This window comes from Branchiostoma lanceolatum, chromosome 7, assembly GCF_035083965.1.
Source record: "Branchiostoma lanceolatum isolate klBraLanc5 chromosome 7, klBraLanc5.hap2, whole genome shotgun sequence".
Classification (NCBI taxonomy): domain Eukaryota; kingdom Metazoa; phylum Chordata; class Leptocardii; order Amphioxiformes; family Branchiostomatidae; genus Branchiostoma; species Branchiostoma lanceolatum.
In genome coordinates this window covers 22,902,865-22,919,939 of record NC_089728.1, presented here as the reverse complement: position 1 = coordinate 22,919,939, position 17,075 = coordinate 22,902,865, and the positions used below count along the sequence as shown (strand labels likewise).

General features: G+C 43.1%; 2 protein-coding genes across 8 annotated transcripts in view; one reads left to right on the top strand and one right to left on the bottom strand.

The window, feature by feature from the left end:
• Nucleotides 1-17,075, bottom strand: part of LOC136438194 (piezo-type mechanosensitive ion channel component 2-like) — a 163,960-nt gene that overhangs the window by 125,570 nt on the left and 21,315 nt on the right. The gene's annotated exons all lie outside the window — the stretch shown is intronic.
• Nucleotides 12,470-13,150, top strand: LOC136438732 (uncharacterized). Its single transcript, XM_066433644.1, has 2 exons — nt 12,470-12,705; nt 12,835-13,150. The coding sequence occupies exons 1-2, from the start codon at nt 12,470-12,472 to the stop codon at nt 13,148-13,150; spliced, it is 552 nt and encodes a 183-aa protein (XP_066289741.1).

Sequence of the window (17,075 nt, the reverse complement as noted above, 5' to 3'; positions counted from 1 at the left end):
GATGTTGAGAAGGCTAACTATTAACACAATAACAGTGGCAGGGCAGACAGGAACACTCAGATTCCCTGCATCTAAAACTTAGTAAAAGTCTAACCTACATGTAGCAGTAGCTATTATCATCCAAATTATTCATAACATAATTTAGGCCACATCAAGTAAATCTTATGGATGACATCAGCGCACATTCATTTTCGCCAATAGTACCTGCACTAATAGCTCCATGGAGCTGGCTCCATGGAGCTGGCTCCATGGAGCCAGCTCCATGGAGCCGATTAGTGCAGCCCTGCGGCAGATGTTTTTCTACCTCCATGGAGCTGGCTGGCTCTACGCACTTTCAAGGCAAAAGCATGGTTAACGTCACCGCTAAAAAAATGTAAAATTCTCTATTTGGAATGCCGCTCTACGGCCACACTGCGCGCAAGCTGCTCTAACGTGTTTCCCTATGCCTCCACGCACTTTCAAGGCAAAAGCATGGTCAACGTCACCGCTTAGAAAAATTAAAAGATCTCTATTTGGAATGCCGCTCTACGGCCAGACTGCGCGCAAGCTGCTCTAACGTGTTTCCCTATGCCTCCACGCACTTTCAAGGCAAAAGCATGGTTAACGTCACCGCTTAGAAAAATTAAAAAATCTCTATTTGGAATGCCGCTCTACGGCCAGACTGCGCGCAAGCTGCTCTAACTTGTTTCCCTATGCCTCCACGCGCTTTCAAGGCAAAAGCATGGTTAACGTCACCGCTTAGAAAAATTAAAAAATCTCTATTTGGAATGCCGCTCTACGGCCAGACTGCGCGCAAGCTGCTCTAACGTGTTTCCCTATGCCTCCACGCACTTTCAAGGCAAAAGCATGGTTAACGTCACCGCTAAAAAAATGTAAAATTCTCTATTTGGAATGCCGCTCTACGGCCAGACTGCGCGCAAGCTGCTCTAACGTGTTTCCCTATGCCTCCACGCACTTTCAAGGCAAAAGCATGGTCAACGTCACCGCTTAGAAAAATTAAAAGATCTCTATTTGGAATGCCGCTCTACGGCCAGACTGCGCGCAAGCTGCTCTAACGTGTTTCCCTATGCCTCCACGCACTTTCAAGGCAAAAGCATGGTTAACGTCACCGCTTAGAAAAATTTAAAAACCTCTATTTGGAATGCCGCTCTACGGCCAGACTGCGCGCAAGCTGCTCTAACGTGTTTCCCTATGCCTCCACGCGCTTTCAAGGCAAAAGCATGGTTAACGTCACCGCTTAGAAAAATTAAAAAATCTCTATTTGGAATGCCGCTCTACGGCCAGACTGCGCACAAGCTGCTCTAACGTGTTTCCCTATGCCTCCACGCACTTTCAAGGCAAAAGCATGGTCAACGTCACCGCTAAAAAAATGTAAAATTCTCTATTTGGAATGCCGCTCTACGGCCAGACTGCGCGCAAGCTGCTCTAACGTGTTTCCCTATGCCTCCACGCGCTTTCAAGGCAAAAGCATGGTTAACGTCACCGCTAAAAAAAATGTAAAATTCTCTATTTGGAATGCCGCTCTACGGCCAGACTGCGCGCAAGCTGCTCTAACGTGTTTCCCTATGCCTCCACGCACTTTCAAGGCAAAAGCATGGTTAACGTCACCGCTAAAAAAATGTAAAATTCTCTATTTGGAATGCCGCTCTACGGCCAGACTGCGCGCAAGCTGCTCTAACGTGTTTCCCTATGCCTCCACGCGCTTTCAAGGCAAAAGCATGGTTAACGTCACCGCTAAAAAAAATGTAAAATTCTCTATTTGGAATGCCGCTCTACGGCTAGACTGCGCGCAAGCTGCTCTAACGTGTTTCCCTATGGCTCCACGCACTTTCAAGGCAAAATCATGGTTAACGTGACCGCTAATAATATAAGAAAAAAATTTGATTAGAAATCCGAACGCAAATGTGGTAAACAGTTAGTCTCCAAGCAGACCTACGGGTTGGCAAAGACCGTATCCAACAGGCAGAAGGAGTTTCTATTGCCAACCCAAGTCTCATAGCCAAACCCAAGGTCTGCCACAAGTCGGACTGAACAAAGGCTATTAACATCTAATTGTTACCTATTCAAACTGCTTGTGTTTATGAGTTGATTACTCTCCGCCCGCCCGGGCGTGCAGGGCGGCGCCAGGGCGGCCTGTCTAGTCTCCAACTGAGACCAAACGGCTGCAAAGACCTTATCCAACTTGCAGAAGAAGTTTTTATAGCAATAGCTAGAGTATAATATACTTCGTGGCGTGTTTTGTTTCCCAAAAGAAAGGTTTAGCTTATAAGGTTTAACCTCCGACGGCACACGCCGCTTGCAACTAACGTTACATGCAAGGGGGTGGGGGTCCGAGTGTTGGCTTGAACCTGAAACAGTAAACATTCCCTACGAATGTTTTGAAACAGTAAACATTCCCTACGAATGTTTTTGTGTTTTTGTAAGAATGGTTCTGATGATGCCAATGGGTGACATGGGTGAAGGAAACAATGTATTATTGTGAGAACTTACAAGGCGCGAACCTCCCACTGGGACGTGCGCAGGTGACTGGCTATCCCAGAAATCGGTCATAAAAAGATTAGTACCCCGGACATTCGTGCGGCTGTTAGGATTACAACGAGGAGGGGCAGCGGCACCTTTATTGAATAGAAATGCTCCGCCCTGTTTGAGTTGTGGCAGACCTTGGGTTTGGCTATGAGACTTGGGTTGGCTATAGAAACTCCTTCTGCCTGTTGGATACGGTCTTTGCCAACCCGTAGGTCTGCTTGGAGACTAGTAAACAGTGGCATTGATCGTCTATTTCATAAAGATTACAGCAACTAGAATATGTCCAGTTTTCAAGTCGCATAAAATGCTCTGGGTGCCTTTAACAATTATGTGAGCATCTAAGATTTTTGTCTCCAATTTAATCGTTCAAAAATAAAGGCGCATAATACTTTCGTCAAGGAGGCGTTATTTATAAAACCGTCTTGCTCTCGCTCGTTGTGTGCTTGTGTGTGTTCAAGGAGCCGACAAGTGCCTTTGATCTAACCGCCTTTCGCGCCTCCAAATAAGAACAATGAACTCGCGCGGCGGTCCCGTATTGTCAACATACTACGGGCTGCATTTTGTTTACATTATTACATCCCGTAGAGACTTTCGGGGGCCATTACCATAGCAACAGCCAGGCGACACATTTTTCACTCGCAGAGAGTACCGTGGGCGTGTCTCACAGCGGACCACCAGTTTGCCTGGTGTGAAAGTTTCTTTCTGACGTCCGCCGCGTTCCGCCCCCGGGCCATAATGCGGGCTCTAATGTGTAAACCCATCCTTGGTAAACCACAGGGTTCAATTTTAATCAATTACAAAAGACACTGAAGTTGTTGCTTTCACAGTCAGTTAAAAAATTAACTATAACAAACTACATATATCCCTAATGTTTGTTAGTCAACTCACACGTACAGCATTGACAACAATGCTAATTTTAATTTCGTTACACTGTCACCAAACTTTCATGCAATGATGTCCCTAGACCTTGCACCAAGAAGTTGCATTATTCTGAAACGGTAATGGAAACTCAGTGTCTGACCTACTATGTCCGACCCGTGTCACATGCCAGAAATCAATCTGCCTGTGTTATCCGGATAGTCGACGCGACAAAGTGGCGTCACGTCTGTCAATCACAGCGATAGCGCCGGGCATTGTCATTGGTCGGAAGATTTTCCGCTCGTGCCGAACGTCCCAAATCTGTGTAGCCTTGTTAAATCTCCAAGTAGACGTATAAATGTCCTTTTCCTGAGAACCGAACTTTTTGTGATGACTGTGCCACTGGGGGTAGTAATAATCAACGAGATATGTTCAGAAATTCTTAAAAAAACATCTGTAGAATTAAAAGTTGAAGAAAACATGTTTGTGTTTATGTGCAAGCGTGTTTGTCAATGGGCTCTCCCCTTTCATAGAATGGACTAACCCCCCAGTAAAAGTTTTTAGCCTTTCCCGCGTGGTTCGCGATCGGGCACAATTAACGCACTATATCCCATATGCATCAACTTTTGTATGACGTCTGCCTAACTCATCGTGCAATTATTGTATAGTTAATGTCTGTAATTTGTAATTTTAAGCAAAATTGTTATATATGAATTTTAAGTATGTTTTCAGAATTGGATAACATTTTTAAATATTGTTGATAACGAAGTTTGTAAACACCAACACAATTCAGGCTAAATGCCTGCAAGGTGGTGATTCAATAAAGTTCAAAGTTCAAAGTTATTGTCCGTCTAAATCAACATGTAATCGGCAAGATTTGTACTGCGAGTTTGTGCTTTCTTTCCATCTACTTTGTTCTATGGGAGCTTGATCGCGCAACGGACATGTGTTCCAAGCACATTTCATTTATGCAAGACGGAAAATTAGACGGGCTTTTGCTGCATCAAAGACGTTGTCTCCTGTGTCCTGTGTCTATTTCCGGCCCGGCGGGTCGCACAGTCAGCGTCACACGGGGGGTGGCATATTTCACAAACACCATAAACTGGGAAGTAACAGCCCTGAATACAATGCAACACAACACACCATTTCCCTTGCACGTTTACGACAAGCATGTCCGTGCAGGAGGTCTATCCTCTTGTCCCTTTGATGTCAGGAACTTAAGTCTCCCGTCGACCAAACGTGCGGTGACACGAATGCTTCTACCAAGGCGCAACCAAAGAAATAAATGTTTAGTGTATGAATAAATGTTTAGTGTACAAACAACTGAATATATTTTCCTACATGTATTTGTTATGGTCGCCAGGTCTTACAGACACCATGAGCACCGCACGAAAATGGTGACACCAGCCACGGTGCCACTTCTTAGTGTTCGGTAGTCTCTAACGGGACTGCAGCAGGACTCTACGAGCACTGACCTCCATGGAAGGTTCGTAGAGGAGCTCTAGGGAGTTCCTTCATAGGCTATGGATTATGGATTAAGGAGAAGTGAACCATGTATTGCATTCATTGTGTGTGGGACCGCCAAGTTGTGTTTATCTTTCGGTAAAGCCCTCCATGGAGGGCTGATTTTTTTTCAAGGTGACATTAACCATGTATTGCATTCATTGTGCGTGGAGCCGCCAAGATATTTATCGTTCTGAAAAGCCCCTCCATGGAGGAGTAAATTTCTATTTTTGTCAAGGTGACGTGAACCATGTATTGCATTCATTGTGCGTGGAGCCGCCAAGTCCTGTTTATCGTTCTGTAAAGCCCCTCCATGGAGGAGTAATTTCTATTATTTTCAAGCTGACGTAAAACAAAAGGTATACACATTTTCTTGAGGGTGACGCAAACCATGCGTCTGCATTCATTGTGCGTGGAGCGAGCATGATGAAGCCCGTTATTGTTAACCAGAACGTATATACATGTACATGCGGAGTATTTGTTTTTTCTTGAGGGTGACGTTGACCATGAGTCTGCATTCATTGTGCGTAGAGCTAGCTCTACGGAGCTGGAAAAATTGCCGAAAGGCCCGAAGGCTTGTATCAATAGCTCCATGGAGCTAGCTCTATAGAGCTAAAAGGGATACAAACTTTCTTGAGGGAGACGTGAACTATGAGTCTGCACTCATTGTGCGTGGAGCCTAGTCTCCAACCAGACCCAATAGATTGCAAAGACCGTATCCAACTGGAAGAAGGAGCTTTTTTGGGTTGGCTATGAAAACTCCTTCTGCCTGTTGGATACGGTCTTTGCCAACCCGTAGGTCTGCTTGTAGACTACGTGGAGCCAGCTCTATGAAGCTTGTTTATCGTTAACCAGAGCGTATATCCATGGTGGAGTATTAAAAAAAAATTGTGGTGACGCGAACCATAAGTATGCATTCAAAGTGCGTAGAGCCAACTCTACGAAGCTGGAAAAAGAGCCAGCTCTACGAAGCTGGAAAAAGCTGCCGTGGATTGGACTAATAGCTCCATGGAGCTAGCTCTTTAGGGTGACGTGAACCATGTGTCTGCATTCATTGTGCTAGAGCCAGCTCTATGAAGCTTGATTTTGTTTAGTTAGATTTTTTTTCAAGGTGACGTGAACCATGCATATGTATTTTTCTTGAAGGTGACGTGAACCATATAAATGCATTCAGATAGCGTAGAGCTAGCTCCATGGAGGTGGAAAAAAATTTGCCGCAGGGCTGTACTAATCGGCTCCATGGAGCTAGCTCCATGGAGCTGGCTCCATGGAGCCGATTAGTACAGACCCTTCTCATTTTCGCTTGATTGCAACAACAAAACAGACACCGAAACGTCAGCAGGTGAGATTACCTGGTTGTGTTAAAAGAAACTCCAAATATCCTATGTTCTACCAACCTGATGAAATTATTTTCGGAACAAAATTTACCCTCTGCAATGATACTAAAAATGGGAAAATAGGTTGCAAACTTCTATCAGTTCTGTTGCAAAAACATCCTAGATACAGTAAATACTAGGCATTTGCTCATGTAGGAATGGTAATAAATCCATACAAATGAGTAGAAAGACAGGAGATTTTGGAGGCGCAACAGTTTGGGTCAGGAGAGCAATCAAGGAATGAACTTCAGTTGAGAAGAAGTGACTAGAGCCAGCATCATGAAGTCACAGTCAGTCTGCCTCAGGAGGCTCCCAAGCCCAGGGTAGGGGAAGTCCTACTCTTAGCTTGTCTCTGCATCCTTTCTTTATCCTTATGCCGTGAAGGACCGCAGCTTAAGGTTTGTGGGGCGGCTAATCTACTGAAATTGACTTTGCACTATTTTACCATTAAAGAAGTGAGAGAAAACTTGGTTTGTACTGAATATTGGTAGCAAAGAACATAAGCTTTCCAAAAATAGTTTTTGGAACCATATGGATGACGTCATCATGTTTTATTACCCTTGTCATAAATATGTCATAAATATTTTCGAAGAAAAACTACAGAACTTTGGAAATTCCCTACAACACAAAACTTCATTTTTTTGACGGGTAATGATAATAGCTACAAACTGGCGTTGGTGCCAACGAAAATATTGTAATAATCTATAGCTATAGCGAAATTATTGATTTTTAATTAGGTTTTAATTAAGTCTCTGTATCTGCCGAACCGCACACATCACCCATTGGTGCGAACATGAGTGTGAAAATTGAACAGTTTTCTAAACGAATCCTGCAAAAAAAGCAATAATTTACCTTCATTTCTTCTTAATTATAGAAAATAAAAATTGTCAGTGCAGATCGAAGACAAATAAAGTACTGTACAACTCTTAATTGGTTAGCATGGAAAAGTGAAAGTTTTTAGCTGTCAATCGAATGTTTCGGTCGCTGTCCAAAAACATCACCAGAACACGTTTGTGAAGGTTAGACATCCAGGTAAACAATATATAAGGAGAAATTCAAACTCTACAACTGGATAAAAATTCGGAGATTTATTTCCGGACGTTTCGAGTGACATCCATCACTCTTCTTCAGCGTCACTAAAGTGAACTAGCAGAACGAACCAGTACTTATATACAATAACCAGAAAAAACGTTTTTTTACATGGCAAATCACACAGTCATGCATAAGCGACATTGTAATGTGAAATAAGTTAGGAAGATTCCTATGGTAAGACAACACATTGTAAGGTAAAATAAGTTAGGAAGGTTCCTATGGTAAGACAACACCATAGGAAAAGTTATTGTCCTTTGGGTGGGGGGAGGGTGGTTCGTTCTGCTAGTTCACTTTAGTGACGCTGAAGAAGAGTGATGGATGTCACTCGAAACGTCCGGAAATAAATCTCCGAATTTTTATCCAGTTGTAGAGTTTGAATTTCTCCTTAATATATCACCAGAACAGTTGGAGTTTCCGTAGCCTCCTTTCCTTGGAGCGCCGGTATTTATTTTTTCAGTGTGGCGAAACCACCTCTGTCTGTATTTCAGCGCTCCCAAAGAACTAATGCCACCGCTCCAAGATGTCTTCGAAGGAGGCCAGAGATTCCGTTTAATATAGTCAAGGCTTTTTTTCATCCCCTGTTCATATCGCAATGTGGTCTTTGAAATAGAGGCACGTTTGTATTTCTGGTTTGTACTGGCACGAGAGAGGTGCCGCCGTCGCTACATGACAACCTTCAAGGTGACAAGTCACTATTGTTCTAAAGAATGCTGAAACAAACACTTTTGAAATATTTGACACCATCTCATTAACTTTGCGTCTGGTGATCACGAACGCGTGAGTTCACGTTTTGTAAAAACTGTAACGCCACTCCTATCCACCAGAACCCTAACGATCGTTTATAGACGTTCATTTAACACATGGATCATGCGTTCCGCACGCGAATTGATGTTAACTATATTGCGAGCGGTGCTATTATTATGTATTGTGACCTTGTGTACTAGTAAGAAAGAAGACGTCTTTGAACACTATTGAACGTTTTAATTTAGTTTTCGATTCTTTATGAAACGAACACATCGACTACCTAGAAAGCCCTAGTCTGTATAACGCAAACTCCAGCTCTCCGGGGGTTTCTCTCCCCTCCCCGCGGCATAACCCCCAATAAAAAAAGGCAATAGACAAATAGCTGCCGCCTTGTCTGACTAATTATTTATGTCAAGTATCGCTCGCATTCACTGGTCGCATTGTTGGCATTTGCATGCTTGTATCCAATGAGAGCGCACTTACGTCATGACATGCAGTAAAACATCAGACTTAAAGTAATTTCTGCTAAGGGGTGCAATGCCGCAACCACACGTAGAAACAGTCAGACTGCTTTTCCCCCCCAAAATCGAACCGGACAGCTGTTTCCGCCCATCTGACCGGACAGCTAATTCCACCAACCCATTTGCCCAACCTCCCTGACCACGTAGATTTCATAATGAAGGCACCCTTTTTTCTGCCAAAGTGTTTTTTTCCGTACGTTCGCATGAATTTTCTGTTAATCAAGACAGTATAAAACACATTAGGCAGCATACCAAATGGTATATCCATGTAGAAAAATGCCATGTTTTACACAATTCAGCAACTAATATAATCACTGACCTAGAATTCCTAGAAATACTGTCTAGGCTCCATTCAAATGAAACATATGTCTACTCATTACAACTGTCTGCCAGGGGGTCATTATGATTGTAATTACAGTAAAAAAAAGATCTGTTTGATTACATTGGCATATTAAAAAGTTATATTTCTATAACAGTACAAAATATGAAAGGGAAAATCTAAAAAGGTATATCTGTAATGAAGCATTTTTCTTCCCACTATGCAGAATTGGTATCTTTGATATTAGTAGTGATATTCCCAATATGATGCCAGCAAGGCTCGAAATACTGGGTGCATGTGCAAAATTGGAACTGTGTACCTAATTTTTGACTGTGGGTGCACCAGTGCACCGAAATATTTTTGTATGCTATAGGGTAAAGGTACTATTATACACTAGTACATATACAGAATATTCTTGAAATGTAAGTATCAGAAAAAAACAATATAACCGGTTGTTGTACTTTGTTTGATGTTTTACTTCTTTTAGATTTTGAGGTTAGCTATAGAATTACAGATTGAAGTTCTTAAGAGAGGAAGCAGTGTTAAACTTTGTATTGTGTTTTGCTGACATTGAACTTTAGTCTATGTGGTGCACCCAAATTCTTGCCAGTGCACCTATTTCCAAAAATGAACTTTGAGCCTGTGCCAGGCTTTGATTACAAACCCTACCAGTACCTGATATAGTATGCTGACAAAAATTCATCAGCCTGCTTAAATATCAAATGAATGGATTTGGTGGCTCTTAGGATATAAAAACCCCCCAGTCATTATTAATATTGGACATTAGTATAATTAAGACCTATCGAAGTATGGTACAGACATGAGGTGTCTGTACTTACACAGATCTAGAAAGCAAAGCTTTAGAACAATTACATGTATACTAGTTACTACATGACATTTGTATAGTAGGAGTCAGAATGGGCAGGGTGCCGATGATGAACTAAACAGGGCTCAATAAGGACTGATCCGTGCTGCAGATTGGGCTTCACTAGTACAGTATATAGTATTGGAAAACAGCTCTGCTTGAGAAACTGGCCCCGATAAGTTGAAAAATCACCCGTGGGGAAGCCTGCAACCGAGGCTACTGTGGTGGCCAGAATTGGTTTATCTTATGGTCCACTAGTTTGGCCTACATACATGTACTATTATTAATAGGAAAGGGGTGATGACTCATAGCCTTCTGCATTATTAAAACAGAATACACATCCCAGGCATGGCACTATTGTGAGCCACTGGTGAGAGGTGGGGTTTTGTTGTTGTTATAATGATGGGTTTAGCCTGTAAAATGAACGGCCCAATTTACTCCAAGAAAATTGCTGGATGTAATTTGTAAAACAATGGCATACGACAGCAGTCATGCACTAGTTCCTTTTCACACACACTGACAGGAAGTGTCCTAGACTCCTGCTGCAGCCCACTGTTGTGATGCACTGCAGCCTTTGGCAGCACACAACTTTCAAAATTTGCTTGTATGCTGTCGCATAAAATTTGACACTCTGACACTTCTCTTCTTTACGTGCACTGGCAGACAGCTTGAACCCGGCGTTCGTCCTTGCCCCACTGGCGGTAGTGCAAGCCGGGCATGTTGATCGGGTCATAGGAGAACACCAAAGAAGCAGCCACTGGTGGCAGGCCATTGCACTTGCAACATTCGACGACTATCAATGACTTTTCTTTTCGACCGTACGACATCGGTCTTTGTCAAGGAATGATCCATCCACCGCTGGGGTGACGTCACGTTATGCAGATAGCACACGTGACTCCGTGAGTAGTGGATCGTAAGTATATTGGAAAGTCTGTAGCGCCCGCCGTCTCTGTTGAGGGATGGTCAAGGATCATTCCTTGACAAAGACCGATGTCGTACGGTCGAAAATTTGGGTAAGTCCAATTCTTTGTGTTGGAAATTACAGTTTAAACTCGTTTAAGAATGATTTCTACCAACACAGATGAACTTTCAAGCTGCGACTATCAATGACAATGGCACAAACGATTCAGAATGAGGAAAACATGACCTCCTATAACCATCACCATGTTGGTTTACCGTCACCGTGTCTTTAGACACAGAGAGGAACCGTCACGGCCCCCGCTGAAGTGACGCACACCTGGGGTGAAAGGTAGCACACGTCGGTTCCTGGAAAAAACGTCACATGACGCAAAGGCCCACAGAGTTTTTCCCGACATCTAAAAATCCGCCGACATCTGAGCCGTAGATGTCTGGACGCATTTATACACACCGACAGGAAGTATCGCAGGACACACGCAGCGCGCTGATTGCACTCGTGACCCTATTTCACCCTTTGTGACCTTTAACATACAGCGCGAGTTTCAATATGGCGGGAGAACCGCCTGTGTTTTTCGTCATGATGAATCAGATGGTATTCTTTCTTTATCTGACTCGCGTGTGGCTAAACATGAGGCAGCAAGCAAGGGTTGAGCGTAGGAGGCGTTTGAGATACCGGGGAAGACGACAGCGACCGGTCAGAATCAACGCTGCGTTCCTACTCGCTGCCCTTGTCGTGGCGGCGGAGGGGGGAGGGCCGATCCACCGAACCTATCCCGCCTCACGAAGCCTCTCTTGAATTTTAAAGTACGTGTCTCTGTTCCTTGCGGCCCCCAACCTATGAAGGATCTCCTCCTCCGACCATACGCTGATCAGACAGCGCACCTCCGCGTGGCTCCATTAATTGCCGCGACCGGGACCTGGAGCGGGTCCACTTCCCTCCGCCATGATGCCAAGAAGGTTTCCCGCGCTGTATGCTAATTAGCTTTATCGCCCGCCAAATATGCAAACTAGCATGAACCCCGTCCTCCAGATGTCTACTACGCGACACATTCTGTTTAGACGTTCGGCTGGAGCGGTCGGGGACTCCCGCTGAGTTGTCGGACGAACGCTTCAGAGTGGTCGGCTGAAATTTTCCCGACATCTAAAAAAAACCTCATTAAGACCATAAAATTCCTGTTTAGACACAGAAAAAAGCTGTCGCCTGGCAGATATCTGCAGTCCAGACATTTAGAAATGCTGTGTGTAAATTGGCCCTAATTTCCTCTTTAGACCGGTGACGATTAACCGCACGACCTACTCAAACACTGCAAGACCGTCTTACTGCTCCCGCTACACGAACTTCTCTGTCAGTGCTGGAAGGAAGCCGGTATGCGTCCCACAGGACATGAGAGGTTCCAAGATTGTCACCCTCTACAAAAACAAGAGAGAGAGAAGCGACTGCAACAACTATACAGGGGACTTTCACTACTCAGCGTGGTCGGCAAGTTATACGCGAAAGTTGTACTTTAGCCCGTCTACAACAACTTGCTGAACGTGTCTACCCTGAGTCGCGGAGTGGATTTCGCGTCAACAGATCGACAATCCACATGATCTTCTCCCTCCGTCAGCTGCAAGAGAAGTGCAGAGAACAGAACATGCCTCTGTACATAGCATTCATCGACCTCACCAAGGCGTTCGATATGGTCAGCAGAGACGGCCTCTTCAAGATCCTACCAAAATAGGCTGTCCACCAAAGCTGCAGAGCCTCATGGAATCCTTCCACACCAACATGAAGGGGACAGTACCGTACAGTGGCAACCTATCTGAGCCGTTTAACATACGCAGCGGTGTAAAACAAGGCTGCGTTCTGGCCCCCACGCTGTTCGGGATCTTCTTCGCCCTGCTCCTGAAGCAAGCCTTTGGAACAGCAACAGAAGGAATTTACTCTGCACAAGATCCGATGGCAGACTCTTCAACCTCAACTGCCTCAAGACCAAAACAAAGGTAAGGGAAGCTCTGATCAGAGATCTGCTGTTCGCTGGTGACACCAGACTTGCAGCTCACACAGAGCAGGGACTTCAATCCTTGATGGACCGCTTCTCCAGGGCATGCAATGACTTTGGTCTGAATCAGCCTTAAGAAGACAGAAGTGCTGGGCCAGGATGTAGAAGCACCTCCAGCCATCACCATCGGTGACTATGAACTGAAGGCTGTGAACCACTTCACATACCTCGGATCCACGGCGAGCAGCAATCTTTCCTTGGACAAGGAGATCGACAAGAGGATTGGAAAGTCAGCAACTACACTCGCCCGTCTCACCACTCGAGTGTGGGAGAACCCCAAACTCTCTGTCAAGACAAAGATGGCAGTGTACAACGCATGCTTCTCAGCACACTTCTCTATGGGAGTGAAACGTGGTCGACCTATGCCAAGCAGGAGAATAGGCTAAACGCCTTTCACATGAGGTATGCGCCGTATCCTTGGCATATCATGGAAGGACAAAGTGACCAACACCGAAGTGCTGTCCCGCGCCGGCCTCCCTACCATGTTCACCCTGCTCAGGCAGCGCAAACTTCCCTGGCTAGGCCACGTCCATCACATGGAGGATGGCCGAATCCCCAAAGACCTTCTCTACGGAGAACTGATCTCAGGAAAGAGACGTACCGGGAGGCCACAGCTGCGTTTCAAAGATTACTGCAAGAGGGACTTGAAGGCTCTAGATATTGACTTTGCAAGTGACCGTACCAGGTGGAGATGCACACTGTCCAGACAGCTCATATCAGGAGAAGCCAGACTGATGCACAGCGCAGAAGAAAAGTGGATCTGCAGAAAAGAGCTTTGCAACATAACAGAACTGAGTCAGCCTAACAGATGTGATTTTTGTGGCTGCCATTCTTGTATAGGGCTGTCTAGTCATAGTCAATGCTGTAGGGCTGTTGTGAATTAGGATTTTACCATGGTCAATACTGACCGACAGAGGCCATATAGTAGACCGGTGACAATTAACCGACACACGTCGGTTACTCTAACCTCTCAAATAGAAGTACCCCCTAGAATATAAGTACCCCCCCGGAAAAATCTTCAAAATCTAATAAAAGTACCCCCTGGAATAAAAGTACCCCCCGGAAAATGTCAAAATTGACATGTAAGCTATGTCTATGTTACTAATATGTGTTCTCATGGTATATGTGTGCATCTTTGACACTGTTATTTGCAATTAGGGATATTAATGGACAGCAGATAAAGCCAAAAAATCCTTTGACACTTTTAGTTTGGAAATACATGTATAATCATTGTTAAAACGTAAAACAAGAAGGCTGTCTAATTCCAAAGTAACTGAAGTCATTCTTTTGGTTACATGCAAAATTGCATGTTGGAAAAATCTACCTGCAATTTGATAAATCTAATAGACTTTCTTACCTAGCTGAATAAATCTACTCCATACTCTACTCTACATACTATAGACTTAGTATATAGTCAGTTGTTGACACAAAAACTCTGAATATTACAAGTTTAAAAATAATAAAAATTTTAAAAAGAAAATTGAAAAAAAACAACTTTTCAGCTTAGAAAATTCACAATGTAGCAAAAACAGCAAAACAAATATGACGAAGTTTCTGCATAAATTATGCAAAGGAGGTCGGCATTAGCATAATTTATGGCCAGGTGTGTTCGGCCTTCCCTAAAGGTACCTACATCTCAAATATGACATCCGTAGCTTTTATGGTTAGGGATATGCATAAATTATGCATAATGCACTCATCAGCATAATTTATGGCCAGGTTTTCTGACCTTTCCTAAAGGTACCTGTATCTCATCCGTAGCCTTTACAGTAAGGGAAAAACAAGTTTATGCATAAATTATGCAAATGAGGTCCGCATTAGCATAATTTATGTACAGGTGTGTTCACCTCTCCTAAAGGTACCTACATCTGAAATATGCCATCCGTAGTCTTTACGGTAAGGGATATACATACATTATGCAAATGAGGTCCGCATTAGCATAATTTATGTACAGGTGTGTTCACCTCTCTTAAAGGTACCTGCATCTGAAATATGCCATCCGTAGTCTTTACGGTAAGGGATATACATACATTATGCAAATGAGGTCCTCATTAACATAATTTATGTCCAGGTGTGTTCACCTTTCCTAAAGATACCTACATCTCAAATATGACATCTGTAGCTTTTACGGTAAGGGAAATACAAGTTTCTGCATAAATTATGCAAATGAGGTCCTCATTAGCATATTTCATGGCCAGGTGTGTTTACCTTTCCTAAATTTATCTACTTCTCAAATATGACATCTGCAGCTTTTACTGTAAACGCAATACAAGTTTTTGCATAAATTATGCAAATGAGGTCCTGATTAGCATAATTTATGTCCAGGTGTGTTCACCTTTCCTAAAGATACCTACATCTCAAATATGACATCTGTAGCTTTTACGGTAAGGGAAATACAAGTTTCTGCATTAATTATGCAAATAAGGTCCTCATTAGCATATTTCATGGCCAGGTGTGTTTACCTTTCCTAAATTTATCTACTTCTCAAATATGACATCTGCAGCTTTTACTGTAAACGCAATACAAGTTTCTGCATAAATTATGCAAATGAGGTCCTCATTAGCATAATTCATGGCCAGGTGTGTTTACCTTTCCTAAATTTATCTACATCTCAAATATGACATCTGCAGCTTTTACTGTAAACGCAATACAAGTTTTTGTACAAATTATGCAAATGATGTCCTCATTAGCATAATTTATTGTCAGGTGTATTCACCTTTCCTATAGGTACCTACATCTCAAATATAACATCCGTACATTGTAACATAAGGTACATAATATAACTCTACTAATGCAATACCATTAGTAGAGCTACCACCGCACATCTACTTGGTTTTTGGCAGAAGAAGAAGAAGAAAGAAGAAGAAGAAGAAGAAGAACAGGCAAGCAAAAACAGTATATCCCCCTTCCCACTGGAAGGGGAATATAATAACTTAATTTTGCCTGCAGAAATAATTGAAATATTCCCTGGAATACGATCCTGGAATTATTAAACTGCAATGTTTACCAATGTAGCCAGGTGGCGTTGTCATTCTCTCGCGCGGTATCGCGAGATTTAGCGGGGTTTGGACAGAAACAGTCGCCATCTTGTTTGTTTACTCATACCCTCGCTGAGCGCTGCCCTATTTTCTGACTGATTTTTGCGTTTCAGACACATCAAAACAAGTTGACTATGAGTACAAAAGAATGAAAAAGTATCGGTAACTCATTGTTTTATTTGGTTGGACGGCGATTTCCGAGATTCAATTGAAAATTTGGCGTATTTTATGAGAGTGATAGCGCGCGCGTGTGTGTGCGTGTGTGGTACCGGTGACTGTGGATTAGCGCTCGAGCTTCCTCGGCCCAATTTTTTCTACGAATTGTCGCTAAATAGAGTTCTCAAGCTCAAAATCTAGGTTGCACACGGCGCTACCAGGAGTTAGAAAGGAGTTGCGACAAGCAAATTGTGCTTGTGCCGGGTATTTTGAGTACTGCATGGACATTTTATCCCAATGCCCTGATCATGATTCTGAAAAAAAAAAAACGTACAGTCTAAAATAAGAAAGTAACGGGCGGATTTTGAGCCGAAAAAAATAAACGTACCGGTACGTTTATTTGAGAGGTGAGAGTAAGCGTCTAGACCCTGTTTAAGCGACAACAGTCTAAAAGGGCCTGAAATAAGAACGTACCTGGGTGAATTTTGAGGCAAAAAAAACAATAAACCTACTGGTATGTTTACTTGAGAGGTGAGAGTACAATCACCCAATAGTGACACAGACTTTTTTCATATCCATGCAGGAGTATTACAGGGGAATAACGTTACATTGGCTCCATTCTTCTTTATCATCTGTCTGGACCATGGCATCTGTAGACCTGCATAACAACATGACTTCCATACTTCATAATCTATGCTGGAATATGTTTGTTTTTTATCAGGAATATGTTTTTTTTTATCAATACCTTTAAAATGATCTAATTGAGGATTTTTAGCCATTTTCAGACCAAAAACGTACATTTGAGCCTCCTGTGATCTGGAATTATAGCTAAATGACCTGAACTTTGCTATGGGGATACATTGAACAAATATTCAAAGAACCCAATTTCGCACTTTCGGCATACATCACTTCAAAATACAATTTTTGGGGGTATTTTGGGTAGATAATTGGCTATTTTCCTCCCTCATATGACCATATATGGTCTTGACCATGTGTCCAGATGGACTAATTCGGTCAGCCAATGAGAGAGTGCATTTCACTATACCCACGGATTTATCAAACTCGAGTTGATGGGTTGAAATAGTCAATTCAATTAGGAGCACTAATCTGCCAGGTG

Coding starts and splice junctions, on each gene's coding strand:
- LOC136438732 (XM_066433644.1), top strand. CDS start 12,470: ATGGAATCCTTCCACACCAACATGAAGGGGACAGTACCGTACAGTGGC. Junction 12,706..12,834: donor GCCTCAAGACCAAAACAAAG/GTAAGGGAAGCT, acceptor GGTCTGAATCAG/CCTTAAGAAGACAGAAGTGC.